Raw genomic sequence first — 17,164 nt, forward strand, 5'->3', positions numbered from 1 at the left:
TTCTGTTCACTTTTCAATGGCTTTGTAAAAAAATCCTGCTTTAAAACTAGTAGATTTCAATCAGCAAAATAATTCATTTCACCACCTACGTATCTTAAATATATGCAACTTAATCGACACTCGCGTACAACGCAGGTAAATAAATATCGCAGGAGGAATAAATCTTGGCACGTTTCAATCTGCGTTCCAACCTGCAAAGGAGAGAAAAAAATTGACGATCAAATTCAGTAAACAACAATTGTACTTAGTATTTGCGTTTTATCATTGGCACAATTCGAATTCGCGAGTATGTTTCTGAACACGTGCGAGAAAAGATTTCAATTTCGAAATGAGAATCATGAACAGAACCGTAGACCATATCATGTAAACTTTATAATCAATCAACTCTAATTTACAGGCATTTTCAGCGACGCAATCAGCCAAATAAAAGTTAGAGAAAAAGGAGGAAAAAGTAACTCTTTGGAAGAAACCCGATAAAACCGAAAAACGCCTGGAAAATTCATCAGTTAATATCGCACAATCATCGAATAGAAATAAAAATCTTTTTTTTTGTTCTCAGTTGCTGTCGATGTCGTTATGTCTCCGTCATGTGGCGAAATTACAACGCAATAAAAGTTAAGCTCGGTGCAATCAACTTCTCATAAAAACGTCTGCAAGTTTTCAATATAATTTGATTACACAGGGTGAAAAGTTGGTTGGAGATGTTTTATTTTGAAAAAGAAGAAGAAACACATTCAATACCGACGAGTGAGTGTTTCGTTTCATCTACGTAGATTTCAAAATGATTTTATTAATTAGTATTTAAGCGTGAATCGAATTACATCGAAAGAAAAGTAAAATTATTAGTATAAGACTCGAGTTATCAATTGAATTTGACGCGAGCTACGCTCCACGTTCCAAAGTTAAATTCGATTAAATGAAAAAGAATATCGTCGTTTTTTCAAAGTCATTGATTCGTCTTCAAATAATATAAAGAAAAAAGTTAAATTTGTCGCCGCGAAAAGTTCAACGTGTAGTGTCGCAGGAGGTATAGATGGCAATGACAGTGAAATGAACTCGAGAATGTATTAGGCATATAGGAACGAGTTTAAATGGTAATAAATCAAAACGGTTAATACTGCTGCGTAATATATTGAATAAAATTTACAAAATTAGCTTATCATTATGAGATTCTCGATGCTTAGAAATAGGTAACATATGGCGCATAAGCCGGATAAGCTGCGTAAGGTGCAGCAACGACGGGTGCAGCAACAGGTGCTATGGCTGGGGCAGCCACGAAAGGAGCGGCAGCAGCGATACCATTGTAATTTCTGGCAATAACTTGAGAACTTGTGGCGGTTACGACGGCCGGAGCTGGTACGACGGGAGCAAAAATAGCGTCAGCTTTTGGGGCCGGAGCACTGTATGCCAAACCGATCAACATGAATACGGAGAAGATAACCATCTGTAAAATGGTAAAAATAATTTTTAAATCAAGGTTATGATACAGTTCTGGTAGTTGATAACGATATCATGCCGAGCCACTAAATCGTGATGTGTGAAATTATTTCATAATATGGACCGAAAATGGTGTGTGTCCTGAATGGATACTTATCATTATGGAATGTGCGTCTTTACTCTTTACTGTCTACCTTATTGAAAAGAATTGCGTCTTTGTGACGTTCACGTAGACGTAGGTTTAAGTTTAGGTAGGCTTTGGTGTGCTATTATGATGATCCATTTGGATCGTTTTGTTGAAATGGCTATTTAAACTAATTTCAATTATCTTAAATCTTTTTTAAAGGTGCGTCGAGGTATCAAAATTTGATTTTAGCTCAATAAGTGTTTTCTAATAGATGAAAAAATTCATTTGATTCGTTTTAGTACTTTGAAAAAAGTTATAGAATAAAATAAAACACAAGTTTTTGAAAATCTAGCCATTTTCCACTACACCTGACACCATCTACTGATCCTTAAATTTTCAAATACCATCAATCCAACGTTACAACGTTAATATAATTGCATATCCTACGTATTTACGGGGTCTTGGCTCGAATATACCCTTTATTTCATTCAATTTGAAACTCCAAGCGTAGATATGCAGGTTAGGTATAGGTACTTTTGAGCATACTCTCAAAATGAGGCAGCAAGCTATATACAGATGGTTCTTAATTCCGAATATAAATTTTAGGCCAGATAGAGTAACGTTTCTAAATTAATTGGAATTGGCATTAGGAAAATTATTTCAATTCTTTGAGGAACATTCGACAAAAGCTCGCTAAACTTTTCGTGGAAATTTTCAAACTGACAACACAACTGAAAATGACCTTGAAACACGGAGCCCCCGCCGGAGTACATTAAAATATTACGTTTATAATCTACAATAATTCTATTCTCATTAAACTATTTCGCGAGATAGGGGAGTTTAAATCTTCATTAAACTGTTTAAAACACTTCAGTTTCCAGATAATCCATCACAATCCTCTCAGGAAACTCATTTCTCTCGAAATTAAATAATTTTTCGTTTGCAAATATACATCTACTAAAATGTTGTGGTAAAACAAGCAACAGGAATAGATAACAAGAATATACAGGCATTTCGCTTAGATTTTTGAGTTGAAAAACATTTTAGTATTTTCTGATTTTTAGTCGGAATTACAGGGTGTTCGAGGGAGTTCGTGACCAAGTCGCAAATTTACATAATACTCGATTAAAAAAAAAAAAAATTAATCAAAATGAATGGGTTGCTTGTCATGGAAATTGAAAAACATCATTTGAAAAAAAAGTTGTAATAGAATTTTGACAATTATTGATAAGACTAAGCAAAATTTTGATTACCTACCTAAATGTATTTTTTACCTAATTTGCAAAGAAGGAGTTATATGTATACCAATTTTAAAAAAAGAAAAAAACATCGTAAATTTGACAAATATGATCGAGAAATTGAATATTTTATGACAAATTAATACTTCACACTAAAACTTGAATAACTTGATGAGTCGTTATAGTTCGAATTTGAAGAAAAAAGTCAGGAAAAAATGCAAAATAAGCAGTTTAGGCGTTCATAAATTTTTTAATTTTATTCTTCCAATTTCTTGAACATTTTTCCAATTTTGACTCATTTTTTTCAAGATCTATTCGTAATGCCTTCAATTTGCAATTCAGTTTAAAATTTATTAATTGATGAAATTTTGCTCAATTTTCAATATTCTAGCAAGCCCACGGTCAAAAATTGATTTCAACATTTTTTTTCTTCATGAAGTCGAGATTTGCTCCACCAAGTTTCAAAATTGGCCACATGTTCCTACGAAGTTTTTTTTCTGTGGATCTCACTCTCTTATGCTTAGATAAATATTGTCCAATTTTATTTATATTCCAGTTTTTCTGATGTTGTTATTGTTTTTGAAGCAATTTTGGCCTTTCAGAAAGTAAGCATTTTACTCTTAGAAACCTACATTAGGATTGGAATGATCATCAAAAAAATGTTGAAAGATTTTGACTAAATTTAGAGGATACCTTCATTTTAAGTTGAAAGTCATTCTGAAAAAATTTGAGCTCTGTAGGTACTCCTGGAAGTGGAAGGGAGATATGGGCCCTCAAACAGGGGGTATTTTCAAAAAAATCGTGGTTTTTTCGCTCTAGCCTTGCCTAACCTGTTTTGGGGGAAATGGTTCAAGTTCAAAAGATAGTATTTGAGATTCTGCGTCGACTTAGGCCATATTTCCATCGAAATCCAAATCTTTTAGTTCTACTGAGCGGTAGCAAATTTGCAAATCGCTCATTATTAGATAAATTTGTGTTTTGAAAATTTTTTCTTCTGAAATATTTTTCATTTCCCAATTGAGCAAAAATATCGAAAGATATCATTTCTGAAACTTTGGGAAAATATTTTGGAATGCATGGTGGCAGTTTTTTGGTCATTATTATGACTCTCGAGAATCCGAAAAGCTTTGATAAGTTTTTGACTATTTTTCTTGATTTTTTGAAATTCACAATAAATCTACACTTCACGTAATTTTTGATTTCCCTCTTTAGTTTCGAAAAAATGTCCTATTTTAATTCATTCAAATACTAATTTAGCTGTTCTTATTCACCCAAAATGTTCCCATGAGAGCTCGTCAATACAACTACACGTATTTCTCAAGTTTTGGTTCAACAGAAATAACAGAATGAATTTGACCAAAAAAAAACACTATCTAACAAATACTCCTTTGATAATAATTTTATTCGACAACATTGCCAGTCCTAAATTAAAAACGGAAATCAATTCTGAGTATTCATTTAATTTTTTAAACCTACGAATTACGAAACATGATAGGCTATCGAGACATTACAACTAACGAAATGAAAAAAACACCCGCAATTTCACCTACTCTAAATATTACGAGTTGTAGCTATAAGCAACTTAACTTATAATTCGAGAAATCGGATAGGTAGGTGTAGGTACATCTACCTATCTGCATCCAGATTAAATTACAATAAACAATGGTGCAAAACAAACTGCCAAAAGCGTTTGAAAAAACATTGTAACAGGTAATCTAATCCGATCAATATACTTTGTGTATAGAAAAGGTATTATACCTAGGTACTTAAAAACTGAAAATATGATGAATTGCTTACCATTTTGGAGTCCATTTCGTTTGAGTGGATTTTTTTGGTTTTTTAGAATGACTAAAAAGTGCACAATGCAAGGAGTAATTCACAATTGATAATTTACCCGATTGGGGATGGGTTTATATATGATTTCAATTATCATGGTAGGGTATAGGTATTTGTACGAGTTGGAATCATTCCATATTGTTAGGCTCATGATTTGAATAATAATCAAAAAAATCGTATGCATAACTGCAGTATGACTGGGCTATTTCATTGGACTAAATCTAATCGTCGTTATTTAACCCTACAGACAATTATATAATTCGTTATTGAGGGCAACATTGGCCTGATTATTGCTGCCTAATCGAAGAACGTTTTCGAATTTTTAATTTTAAACGTTGTATCTAAGTACAGAAGTTGAGAGTACTTTCGATTGTGAACATGTTCGTGTGTCCAGATGTGTGCAGTTTTGTATTATATATTTTGAATTTGTAGTTGTTGTTTCGCTTTTGTTACAATATTTGTTGTTTTTTATAATTTGCACCTGTACTTACCTATACAATTTTATCAAAAATCATGCATTAGCTGAGCTCTGAAATCGTTTAGTTCTTGAAACATTTTTGTCTTTCAGCGTAAAAGAGAAGACCTTTTAAATTTTTTGTATGGTTTGTTTGTAGTTTTAGCATGATTTTGTATGGAATTTTCAATGTTTTTAATCTTTACTTACTACAGTAGAAAAGTATTTAAATTTTTGCGATGATACCCACGTACATACTTTGGTACACAGATTGGCATAGGAAATTCTGTTTGAAATTTAATAGGTGGTTCAGACAGAATCATGACAGTTTTCATGCTGATCATCATCCCTTATTTTTTAAAAATAATTTTGGAAAAAATTGACTTTTAGAGTTCCTACCTAACTAATGAAAATGGAACTGAAAATCTGAAAATAAGTTAATATATTCAAGTCAACCCCCAAAAATCGATTGCCATAAATTTCGAAGTCCATCTGGAGTCTTCAGCTAAAGTTGGATTTTCTCCAGCGATTTCAAAATGCTCCAGAAAGCATTGTAATCAACTTTGGTAGCTAAAAATTTAATCTTGTCATAAGTTGGACATTCTGAATTGTACACTTGATTAAGGTAAGTGAACCACAAATTCGAGGTGTGATAACTGATAACTAACTTTTGATATGAGTTGAGATATTTTTTTTATAAAGTTGGAACTCTCTATGCTTTAAAAATAAAATATTCAAAAATTGTTGATTTTTGCAATAAAACCAGTGTTTTTTGTTCAAAACACTACAAAACTTTAAAATGTTTAAACAGTGTTTTAAATGTTGAGAAAATAAAGACAGTACATATAATCAAAAATGCGTCACCTATTAAGTTTTTTTTGTTCAAAACATATTTTTTAAATCTTCGATGTTCTAAAAAAAAGTCTTTTCAATAGCCTTTTTTTGAGAAAAAAAACCATTAAGTCTTCAAATTCATTGTGTTTTTTATTGTTGGGGGGAGGGGGGTAAATTCAACATACAAAAAATGCAATGAATCAAACTCAATTTTAAATTTTTGATATCACATACTTTTTTAAGCCTTTAAATCAAAATGTCATAAAATAAAATTTCTGTAAAATTATGTTTAAAACAAAAAACAAAAAAAAACGTATAAAAAATAACCGCCTGTTTTGTTTTGTTGTTTCAAAAAACCGATTTTTCCAAACACTGAGCTGTGAGCTCATTTTCAAAAATTCTTCAAAAATCAAAAAATCATAAATTTGGTTTTGAGGAATAGATGACATGCTCTTTCAGTGAGCCAAATTTCAGCTCAATTGAAGTTGACGGATTGTAAGTAAACATTCTGTTGTGTTTGATTGGGGGGGGGGGAGGTTGTCTCACTGGGGTAGTTGATTTAGATGTGGCTGTCAATTTTAATGAAAACGTTTTCCCCCATTTTTTCGTGGAAAAAGGTTGATTAGAAATTCTTCAACAAGGTAGTAAAATTGTTCATTAATTTTTTTCACGTAAAATCCTTCACTTACTTACTTTACTTGACAAAAGAATTTGAATTTCTCAGTCTAGTTGTCTGCAAAAAAGACATATCGTCGTTATGTTTACGCCTATATTCGTATAATAAGACGATTTTTCATCGAAGAAAAAATGTGATTTTTCTCGTCTGCACCCTTTATGACCCAAAGACTATAAAAATTATTCACGTCCGACAGAGAAATAGGATCATATTCATCGGCGTAGAACAAAATTTTATTATGCATTTTCATTTGCGATAAACACGAGATATTAAATTTCTCCGCACGATTAAACAATGTAAGTACTTACTCGGTGAAAAGGTTGACCGAATTTTTAGAATAAAATTTAAAAGTTATCCATTATACCTGCGAATGTTTTTCTGCTCTGCTCTGTTTTCGTATACTACGTAAATCAAAAGTATATTCTAATTCAGCGACTGTACCCGTGTAAAGCAAAAAATCCTTTCATCGAGTATACGTGACTGTTTTACAGCATTAAATGTTCACAGGGTGAACAAAAATACTAATGGGACTCGAATATTAAAAATATGTGTTAGTGTTATAAACAAGCGTCAACCGAAGAAAATATTTCTATTTAATTGCAATCATTTATTATATAGTAGGTACCTAATAAGCATAATGATCCTATTCCTATATGTACGTTTCCGATTTCAGGTGAAATTCGATATCGTGGATATCTAATTTTGAAAAATAAAACATTATATCAAATCTCGATCAATATAACATCATATACGGGTACCTATAGTATAATTTGAAGGTAATAGTTTGAAAATATATTTTACTAGGTAGAACATTTATGGCTGTAAAATTAAATTCTACCCATCATACCTATTTAAGCGTAGGTATAATCTATAAACCAGAGAATATATGATGTCGAAAATTGGTCAATTTATTAAAGCTAACAGAATCGATGTAGCCTACGTGTAAAAGGCTATGCCGAAACTTTTCAAGCGTATTGTGATTAATTGCAAATTTAGGCGATTCGATTCAATTGAGTAGAAATCGGTCTTTAAACGTTCATATTATACAGGAAAATTTTCACTCGCAAGGTCAAAAACGTTCGTATCACGTGATCATACCTACATTTTTTTCCCTGAAAAATTTCCTTTCAATTGGTAACTTAATGAAGGAAATTTTCACTGTCGATTCGATTGTATTGTATTTCTTGTATTCGTCGCATAACAACAATATGATGAAAGAAGAGTTTCATGATGAATGACAATAGGTATAAAGGATCAGCGTATAATGGAATGGAATTCGTTGTTTTTCTGCTTTTTTTACGAAAATGAAAGGTGTCTATTACCATTTTGTATACATCCTTAATAAAAAGGAAACGAAAAATGATAATAGAGTCGAAACTGGCTTGCTGTATGTATCTCAAGTGTAATTTTCCTTTGTGAAAGACTACCTATCAATATATCTCATGTAATAATATTATGTACAATTCTGTTTCCACGTTTATGAATATGAAATTTCCAAAAATGAAAAATTTTTCCATCGCAAAAATTAAAGAAATGTATGGAAAATTTCTCTTTCTTCCCTGATTCTGTCGAAGCAATCAAATTCATAATATTACATCGAATGATCACCAAAGTTTGAATGAAATTAAGTATCTAGAGCAAATGTCAACGGATATCTTGTTTACCTACCAATTCTTATTTTATTTCAAGATTTCATTGAGATAATCAACAATTTCTCATTCGAGAACGTAACTATGTATAGCAAAATTTAATTGGATTAGGTATCAAATTGTTTCTTGTGAGGAATGACGCAGACATCAATGGATGACGTACTGTGAGCTTGATTACCGTTACCGATCAGTTGAGAATCATTGCACGATATTAATAGATGAGATCGTAAATATTCTCGTTTGAGTTGTAGAATATTTATTAGAGTGGACTGTCCAAAAAAAAGTCTACTAATTTTGACCGAATTCAGCAGAGACCTTCATTTTGAGTTGGAAGTTGAGCAATTGAAAAAAATTTTGGCCTCCAAGAGCCCGGGGGGGGGGGGATATGGGATCTCATAGAGGAGACATTTCCGAACAATATTTTGTATTTTTTTATTGGCACGAAGTAATTGCTCAAGTTAAGGGTCACGTACAGGGCAATACACTGTTTACTCGAGCACATGCAACCTTGCCTGCAAATTTAGCTCATGAATTTTTTTTTTTTCATTGTCTGAACTTGAAAAAGGTTTTGTATGCGTATTGTCTAGAATACAAATAACTGTCCAAAATAGAATTACAATCGTACCTATCTATATAAATACGAAGGTGCTTTCAAATCGAAGCGCGAAGCCTTTACAATAAAAAGAAAAATCATTAGTAGGTATACCGGTAAGTAAATATAATTCAGACCCTTAATTATTTGTAGTACGGTCAGACATGCATTCAAGGTGACGACGGTAGAATTTGATGAAATGAAAAATGGTACACATTTACAATACAATAAAGTCCGAGAAGCCGATTAAAGCCGACGGAAAATATCGAGACACAATAATTGGGCGATTTGAGAAAATAATTAATTTACTCGAACACATACCAACCGTATGCATCACGTTTTCGAGACTTAATTACGAAATTATGAAGTCTGCAGATCGTCGATGGAGCACTTATAATAACCCTGGTGGTTTCCTATTAGCCTTGAGCAGTATACGCGCTTCTTTTCATAACCGGTTGTGCAATATGTCATCTTTCAAACTTTAATAAAAATTTCGTTAACCTATAAAAATAGTTGGTTACCGAGAACGTGTATTTTTTGTTTGTTTATTTACTCGATTATAAGAATCCATCTCGTCTTCTTATCACTAAAAATTATGCATTTCGTATCGTGTAGTCGAAACTTTTACTTATAAGAAAAAAATTATTTCGAATGAAAATTTAATTAATTGTACGTACTTTTAGCAGTATCTTACTAATACCTTGGTCATCGAAAAAAAGTGAGTACCTATTCGACTTGAACATCTTTTGGAATTTTGCCTTTCTCTGCGGCTGCTATACGTGTCTGTCTGCTCTAAATTTACAATTTTGGTCATTTCGTTAAATCGCTTTTACGAATTGAAACATATTTCACGAAATCTCTGTCTAGGATATTTTCTCTCAACACACATAGAGGTAGATACCTATACAACATATGTACCTATCGTGGAAGCCTCAAGGGTATTGAGGTATCCCGAGCTCGTATTACGAGACACCAATGTTAGTGATTTTCTTCTTTTTTTACTTCGTTAAATTGTAATTAAGTATCAAGTTTACTGGGTTATTTAACTTTGATTCGAATTTAGCACTTTTATTACTTACCAATGAACCCAAAGAAATTAATTGAAAATTACATCAAGGTTATACTCGAGATTCGTTCAGCATAAAGACTCAATGAAGATTATTCGTTCGGCTTTTTTCTAGCCTTTTTTCTCAAATAAAAGCGATTGCCTTGGTCCGCTGAAACCCTTAATTAAAAAGTAGGTTCATTAAGTAACGCAGATTACTCGTTAATTGCATTATAGGCTACTCGGTTAGTTCTCGATTCTGTTTTTCTTTAATTTTCTTTGCTAAAAATTTCTTTCGTCGAGTTTTCTGCTTCGATAATTTTTGAAAATTTGAAAATCTTAGCAGCCGTTTCAAAATATAAACTATCGATTTTTAAAAAAAAGAATTCAAATCTCGCGGATTATTCGAATGTTTAACTTTCAACTTTGTGAATGATTTGACAGAGTTTGTCATAAAATTATACAGATACCTAAAATTGTTTTCAAATAAAAATAGGTAAGGTATTTAGAATAATTCTCGGAGGATTTCGTAAGGTAAGGTATGTATTTTTCAAGGGTCGAACACTTCGCACATTTACGATTACCCCATAGACTTGGCGAATGATTTTTCATTCGATTCGAATAGATTGATTTGAATAAGTGTTCTAAACTTGGCGGCTATTAGAATACTTTATTATGCTCGTATATGAATTATCGGTTCGTCGCGTCGGTACAAAATTTATACGTGTTTTCAAACGGATCAACGTTCTATGAAATTTTCAACCGTATAAGAGATTTACGACGAGATAAAATTATGCGAGAACGCGCGTTATCGCGTAGGAGGCCGTAAGCGCCTCATGTTCACTTTTTCGATAAAGTTTTTTAAACTTTTTTCAAATTTTACTTCTCTTCACGTCGCGTAATTTAAAATAAAGTGGGAATAAACACCCACCGAAAACACATCCGCGAGCTTTTATGTTTCTCCTCATGTCTCCCATCTTCGATACGTGTTTGCAAAAAAAAAAAGAACACTAGTAAGTCTACATTTATAGGTACCTACATCGTGAAAAATAAACTAAAACCCATTTTTAATGCTTCCTTTGAAGTTACACGGTTGGCCGAAGATGAGAAAAATTAACCAACTTCGTATCAGCCGAACCTGAACCTTTCCTTCATCCAAAGCTAGACTGAAAGATTACCAATTCACGCACGTTTTGTCTGAAGGGTATTACGAAACGTTCGATTTTATGCTTAAACGGTTGCTTTTTATCAAGATAAAAGGTCATTTTCAAAACAAATAATAACAGTGAAAATTTATTAATGTTTTGGGTTTTCGTACTGTAGTATCTATGCATTTTCGTTTCTAACTCTAAATACTCATCCGCAGCTTGTCTGATACCAGCCGTAAAGCACCAGACGGTTGTAAAAATTTTTATCGAAAGTTGTTCTCGTGTGTGAACTTGGCTAATCGTAATATACGAGCAGTACTCTTGGTGTATTGAAAAAAAAGCTCGTGATGTGTAAAATTTCAGAGTACCATGTTTAAAGTCGAATTTCTGGTTGAAGATAGAAGCTGTCGTGACTTTCAAATAGATAGATAGGTAGTGATCGTGAGGCTATTATACATACATATACGTGCAGGATGTTTTGGTCGTAGTTCAATGACTTTCAAGAGGTGAAGCTGCAACCTGAAATACATATGTGTTAATTGAATTGCCCAATCTGACGATGAAAAAACGAAGGAGCTGAATCGTTCGAAAACATCGAACAGAGATTAATGAAGGAGCAAAGGTGAGAGGGAGGATTAAAAAGAAATGTAATGTGATAGGTAGTTAGGTACTATATAACTTAAATAATAGTTTTTGCGGTGTGTAACACTTAACAAATATTTGTGTGAAATTTTAGTAATTTTTCCTCAAATACGAGGAATTATTGATGCATTTTCATACCGATGAGGTGTACTTTAAGAGTGGGCTTCTACTTTAATTTAATTGAACTATTTTAACGTAGAAGAAATTCCTTGTCAAAGGCTATCCAAAAAATGGGGGGGGGGGTTAAAATCCCCTTTTCTTGAGAACTAGCAAACGACACAGGCAGTCCACTTAGTACGGAATCATGTTTAATATGTAAGTTTAAATTGATTGGGCTACTCGTATTTCATGCGTAATTTGAAAAGTTATATTGGCCCTGAAATACACATAGAAATTCATGCAAAGTGAGCATCAAAAAATAATTAGAGGTGTCAAAGAATAAGCTACCTCAAAATGTTGAAAATCAAAATTTCCTTCATTTTCAGAATTTTTTGGTCATAAGGTGAAATTACTTCTTTGACTTTAAAACAGAAAATAATCTCCAGAGAATGAAATTCGATGTTATAGGAGCCTGTTTGAGCTCAAGAAATATTGAAAATAACTCAATTCAAGTTCTTTTGTTTTTGTCTTTATTTTTTTTTAATTAAAAAAACTAGAATGAGTACATAGGTAATTGAAAACAGAGCATAAAAGGGGCTTTTGGTGAATTTTGGAGGGGAAAGGGATGAAAAACTTCCAATTTGAATGATCAGTAAATTTTTTCATCTGTATATACTTTTGAATGTTTCGCTGCTGTTCGACCTTTTTTAGGTTCTACAAAACTAGTGAAATAAGGGACAATGGAGACACACATTGTACTTCAGCAGGAAGCATTTCAGCTACCCGATCGAAAAATTAGGATTCTGCAGCATTTCAAATTTTCAAAAAAGGACAAAAAATTGCGTAAATATCTGAAAAAACAAACAAACAAACAAACAAAAACTTTAAGTTGGTCTGAAAAACATAATTTCTGGGCATATTTCAACTATGTACTTATACAGTAGGGCGGGTCGAAAAAAAACGTAGGTCTCGGAATTTTCTGAAATTCACATATGTGGTTTCTTTTGAGTTGAAACCGCCCCAAAAAATTTTTTAGCCCCCCGCGGCACCATGGGGCTGAGCCACGTGGCCTCAAAGTGGGGCCATTTCAGCTAAAAATTCACGTTTTTCAGGTTTAAAGCTCCAAAACCGATTTTTAAAATTTACGGCTAGCACTCAATTTGTAGTGTTTGAGATGCTGAATCTCCCTGTGGAGTTCGTTTTTTTGTTCGGTGGTCCCTTACGTCGGCAACTTTTCGTTGAAAGTACAAAAATTGCTGATTTTAAGGTGTCACGAAAACGTTTTCGCGAATTTATGCCCAAATGGTGTTTTATAGGGGGACATATCGATGTAGTAAGTTGTGTATGTAGTCGAGGGGTTAAATTTAGAATCATCAATATGCCCTCAGATCGCTGACAGGGCACATGATTCAAGTTTTATACAAGATTTTAGGATTTCATCAATTCGAAAATTTCATCAGATTGCTTCTACCTACTTTTTTTCATGTTTTCAAAAAAAAAATCATTTCATTTTTAAAAAATTCAATTTTGAATGACATATGTATCTTGGAAATACCTACACAAGACCTTTTTTTGTAAAATGTGAAAATCATTCGAAAATATCGAAAAATGGTGGACCATTAAAAAACGACAAAAATCGAAAATGAATTGAGAAGCATCAACGCGATGCCTAAAGTGGAATCAAAAAAGGATTTTTGTGGTCTTTGATTGTTTTTTTTTCTTTCATTTTTTATGTTAATTTGTACTTTGAATTTTGGAAATTAAAACTGTTTTTTTGGCTCAATTTTGACAAGTATTGTCACACTTTCTGCAATTTTGACAAATCATCATTCAATTTTGAGAATTTCCAATTAATTCTTGGTAGGTATGTACTTTTCAATAATCTAAGCAGTCTGTGCAAGATTTTACCCAAATGAGACATTTTCTCAAATTTTTGTCGCTTTTTGATGGTCCACCATTTTTCGATATTTTCGAATGATTTTCACATTTTTCAAAAAAAGGTCTTGTGTAGGTATTTCCAAGATACATATGTCATTTAAAATTGAATTTTTTAAAAATGAAATGAATTTTTTTTTGAAAACATGAAAAAAAGTAGGTAGAAGCAATCTGATGAAATTTTCGAATTGATGAAATCCTAAAATCTTGTATAAAACTTGAATCATGTGCCCTGTCAGCGATCTGAGGGCATATTGATGATTCTAAATTTAACCCCTCGACTACATACACAACTTACTACATCGATATGTCCCCCTATAAAACACCATTTGGGCATAAATTCGCGAAAACGTTTTCGTGACACCTTAAAATCAGCAATTTTTGTACTTTCAACGAAAAGTTGCCGACGTAAGGGACCACCGAACAAAAAAACGAACTCCACAGGGAGATTCAGCATCTCAAACACTACAAATTGAGTGCTAGCCGTAAATTTTAAAAATCGGTTTTGGAGCTTTAAACCTGAAAAACGTGAATTTTTAGCTAAAATAGCCCCACTTTGAGGCCACGTGGCTCAGCCCCATGGTGCCGCGGGGGGCTAAAAATTTTTTTGGGGCGGTTTCAACTCAAAAGAAACCACATATGTGAATTTCAGAAAATTCTGAGACCTACGTTTTTTTTCGACCCGCCCTATTATACAGGCTTTTCGAGGCCTAATTTTGATCAAACTAAGAAAAAAAAGATTCCAGAGACTCAAATTTTCCAATAACAAAAAAAAAATTACATAAAATCTTGAGAAGTGAGAATGGTCATTCCATTTTTTGATAGAGAGAAGGTAGCTTCCCCCTAAAAGAGAGAATATGTAGGTACCTATTCAAAGAAATAAAAAATCATGCTTGTGACATTAAAATTGGCATGTTTTTGAAGATGTTGAATACAAATACCAACTTGGTTTTTCGATTGGGCTCTTCAAAATGCATAAGAACGACAAAAATTGATGAACTAAAATTACGTTTTGAAAACATCGCCCATCTTTTTAAAAAATTGACGAAATGAGCACAAAAGTTGCTGAAGATGGCGAAAGTTTTTTTAGAATATAGCTAATTTTCAAATTGTAACAAATGTTTACGAAATATTGACAAAATTGCCAAAAATAATGAACAGAAATCGAAGAAATTGAAATAAAATTATTGAAAAATGTTAAAAATATTATTAAAAATTACTCAATACTAAACTTATTGACAGAATACTTATTTGTTGGGTTGTTAAAAAAAATCGACTTCAGTACTTTTTAGAAATCAACTGTCTGATTTTAATTAAGGGTCACTTGAACAAAGAAATTCAGTTTACTTTGAAGATACCTACATATTTTCCCAATCCATTGACAAAGTTTATCTCAATAACTACCTACTTAATTTGTATTTTGTAAAAATTTCCTAATTCAAATTGAAATTCACATGAAAATTCACAAAAAGTGTAGGAATAAGTAGGTAGGTAGTTACTTAGTTCAAAATAGCCTACGTACTTTTTTCATTCTAATATTTTTTCCCTTTTTCTCTTCCTTCGCATGGTTAACCAATTGAGACATGGAAACTTCAAAGCTATTCATTAATACTCTATCAAACAAAATTCTATAACTTGGCCAGTTTTTGATTCCCTCACCCTGGCAAAAAATAAAATTGATAATTTGCACTTTTTTTTTACTCCTTATTTTCCCCCTTAATATTTTATTCATTCTCTTTTTCCTTTGCTCCCTCGCTCCACTTCCAATTATAATGGTGTAAAATTTATTGCATTACAGGTTCACTATGAATTCCATTCAGAATAAAAACCAGTGTTTCACTCCAGCTCTCCAATCACGAAGATCATTAAACGAATTGACACCATACAAAGATCGTTATCTACCATCTTTGGAAAATTCTCCAGCCCGAGCACCTACGCTAAAAAAATCTACAATAGGTCAATACAAGCCAGACACGAACAGTAAATGGTACCAACAGCCAAAAATCCCTGTGCAATTGAACTCGTCTACATTAATACGTAGAAAAACGAATACAAATTCTAGTTTGGATAACGTGGTACGAAAGGAATCAAATAATCAACTGGCCTTGAACGCTTTAACGTTCTTGAAACGCGAACAACGTGCTAGCGATTTGGTAAACGAAAAGTACGAGATTGTGCCTAAAGGTATGTTACCCTTTGATAAAAGTTCGTATATTAAAGGGGTTCTTTCTAAAATCGTCTCGAGTGGCGACAATGCTTCGTTACAAGGAGAAAAATCGGGCCAGCGTCCGTCAGCTAATCCATCTGGGGATGGTGTTGATCAAAGTGGAATTTATCATCGTGTCTCGGCGTTAAGTATAAATGATTTGAAATCTGGCTGCAATGTGAAATATTTCGAAGAGGTTTCATTTCAGGCTAAAACCTCTTCTTCGTCTTTGAAAAAACACGACATCGAAACCGAAGTTGTAAAGAAATTGGAGAATGTACGAGCAACGATGACACAATGTACTCGAGAGTGGACGATGAAGCCGGCCGAATCCGAATTCATGTCTAAATTTACCGCATCGCGTCAAATTACGAGTAATCAAAATGATACCAGCGATTATATCGACGATAATAATAACGACGATGATGGTAAAGAAGTTAAATCAAAAAACGAAGTAGTGATTAAGAAAAAAAATAAAAAGAATAAAAAACCTGTTGTGGTTACTTGTTTAAAAAATAGCACCGTTAAATATGTAAAAAGGAAATAAAATTAATTCATAACGAGAAATTTTAAATAGGTATAATTTAGATCAATTTCATCTAGGTATAAGTTTTAATTACCAGTAAGGTTTATTCTCTAAGAGTATAAATCGATAGATGATACACATTTTTGTATTTTTGATTCCAAATTTTTCAATAATGTAATTAAAAATTTCAATTAGTTTTTAGGTAGGTAGGTAGGTAGGTAGGTACCTTTAATACATTTTGCTTGTTGAATAATCATAGTGTTCGTTTCTTTTTCGCCAAGTTCCAGATTCATATCGTAAGGTTTCCCATTTCTTTTAAAACGATTATACAGTCATTTTCGTACCTCAAGTTGGTAGGTATACCTGAAAGTATACCTAAGAAAATTTTATGGTTTTTGACTCTATTCGGAATAATTCTTCTCGTCGCCATATCCACGTCAGTCTTTTAGTCACGAGCAGATGCCTTTAGAATTCACCAAATTAAATTCTTTGTTTCGTACCAACAAATAAACTCGAAGTTCAGTTCCAAAAACGTAGAATTCGTAATTAAAATTTGCCTTTCAATTTTTATTCTTCCCGTATCCGATTGCGATTCGCGATAAAAATTTCAGTCGACTGTATGACGTTTGAATTGTGAATTCGAATTAATTAATAAATTTATAAATGCTTCGATTGAAAACAAAGAACTGCCGCAAATCTTCTCCAAAAAGGGAAAAACTT

General features: G+C 32.6%; 2 protein-coding genes across 3 annotated transcripts in view; one reads left to right on the forward strand and one right to left on the reverse strand.

Moving 5' to 3' along the window:
• Positions 1-1,111: 1,111 nt before the first annotated feature.
• LOC135839579 (calphotin-like) overlaps positions 1,112-17,164 on the reverse strand; it is a 101,671-nt gene continuing 85,618 nt past the window's right edge. Inside the window, exons 1-2 of one of the 2 annotated variants that reach the window (XM_065355665.1) lie at positions 4,600-4,728; positions 1,112-1,444 (exon numbers count right to left, since the gene is read on the reverse strand). In XM_065355665.1, the coding sequence (XP_065211737.1) occupies positions 1,181-1,444; positions 4,600-4,614 (279 nt within the window). In that variant the 5' untranslated portion in view covers positions 4,615-4,728 and the 3' untranslated portion in view covers positions 1,112-1,180. Of the gene's footprint in view, positions 1,445-4,599; positions 4,729-17,164 lie in introns of those variants that run through there. The other variant, XM_065355666.1, reaches the window with a different exon arrangement.
• On the forward strand, positions 9,372-16,660 carry LOC135840461 (uncharacterized). The gene is made up of 2 exons (XM_065357017.1): positions 9,372-9,561; positions 15,511-16,660. Exon 2 carries the CDS (start codon positions 15,518-15,520, stop codon positions 16,463-16,465), a length of 948 nt encoding a protein of 315 aa, XP_065213089.1. The 5' UTR covers positions 9,372-9,561; positions 15,511-15,517; the 3' UTR covers positions 16,466-16,660.

This window comes from Planococcus citri, chromosome 3, assembly GCF_950023065.1.
Source record: "Planococcus citri chromosome 3, ihPlaCitr1.1, whole genome shotgun sequence".
NCBI classification, from domain to species: Eukaryota; Metazoa; Arthropoda; class Insecta; order Hemiptera; family Pseudococcidae; genus Planococcus; species Planococcus citri.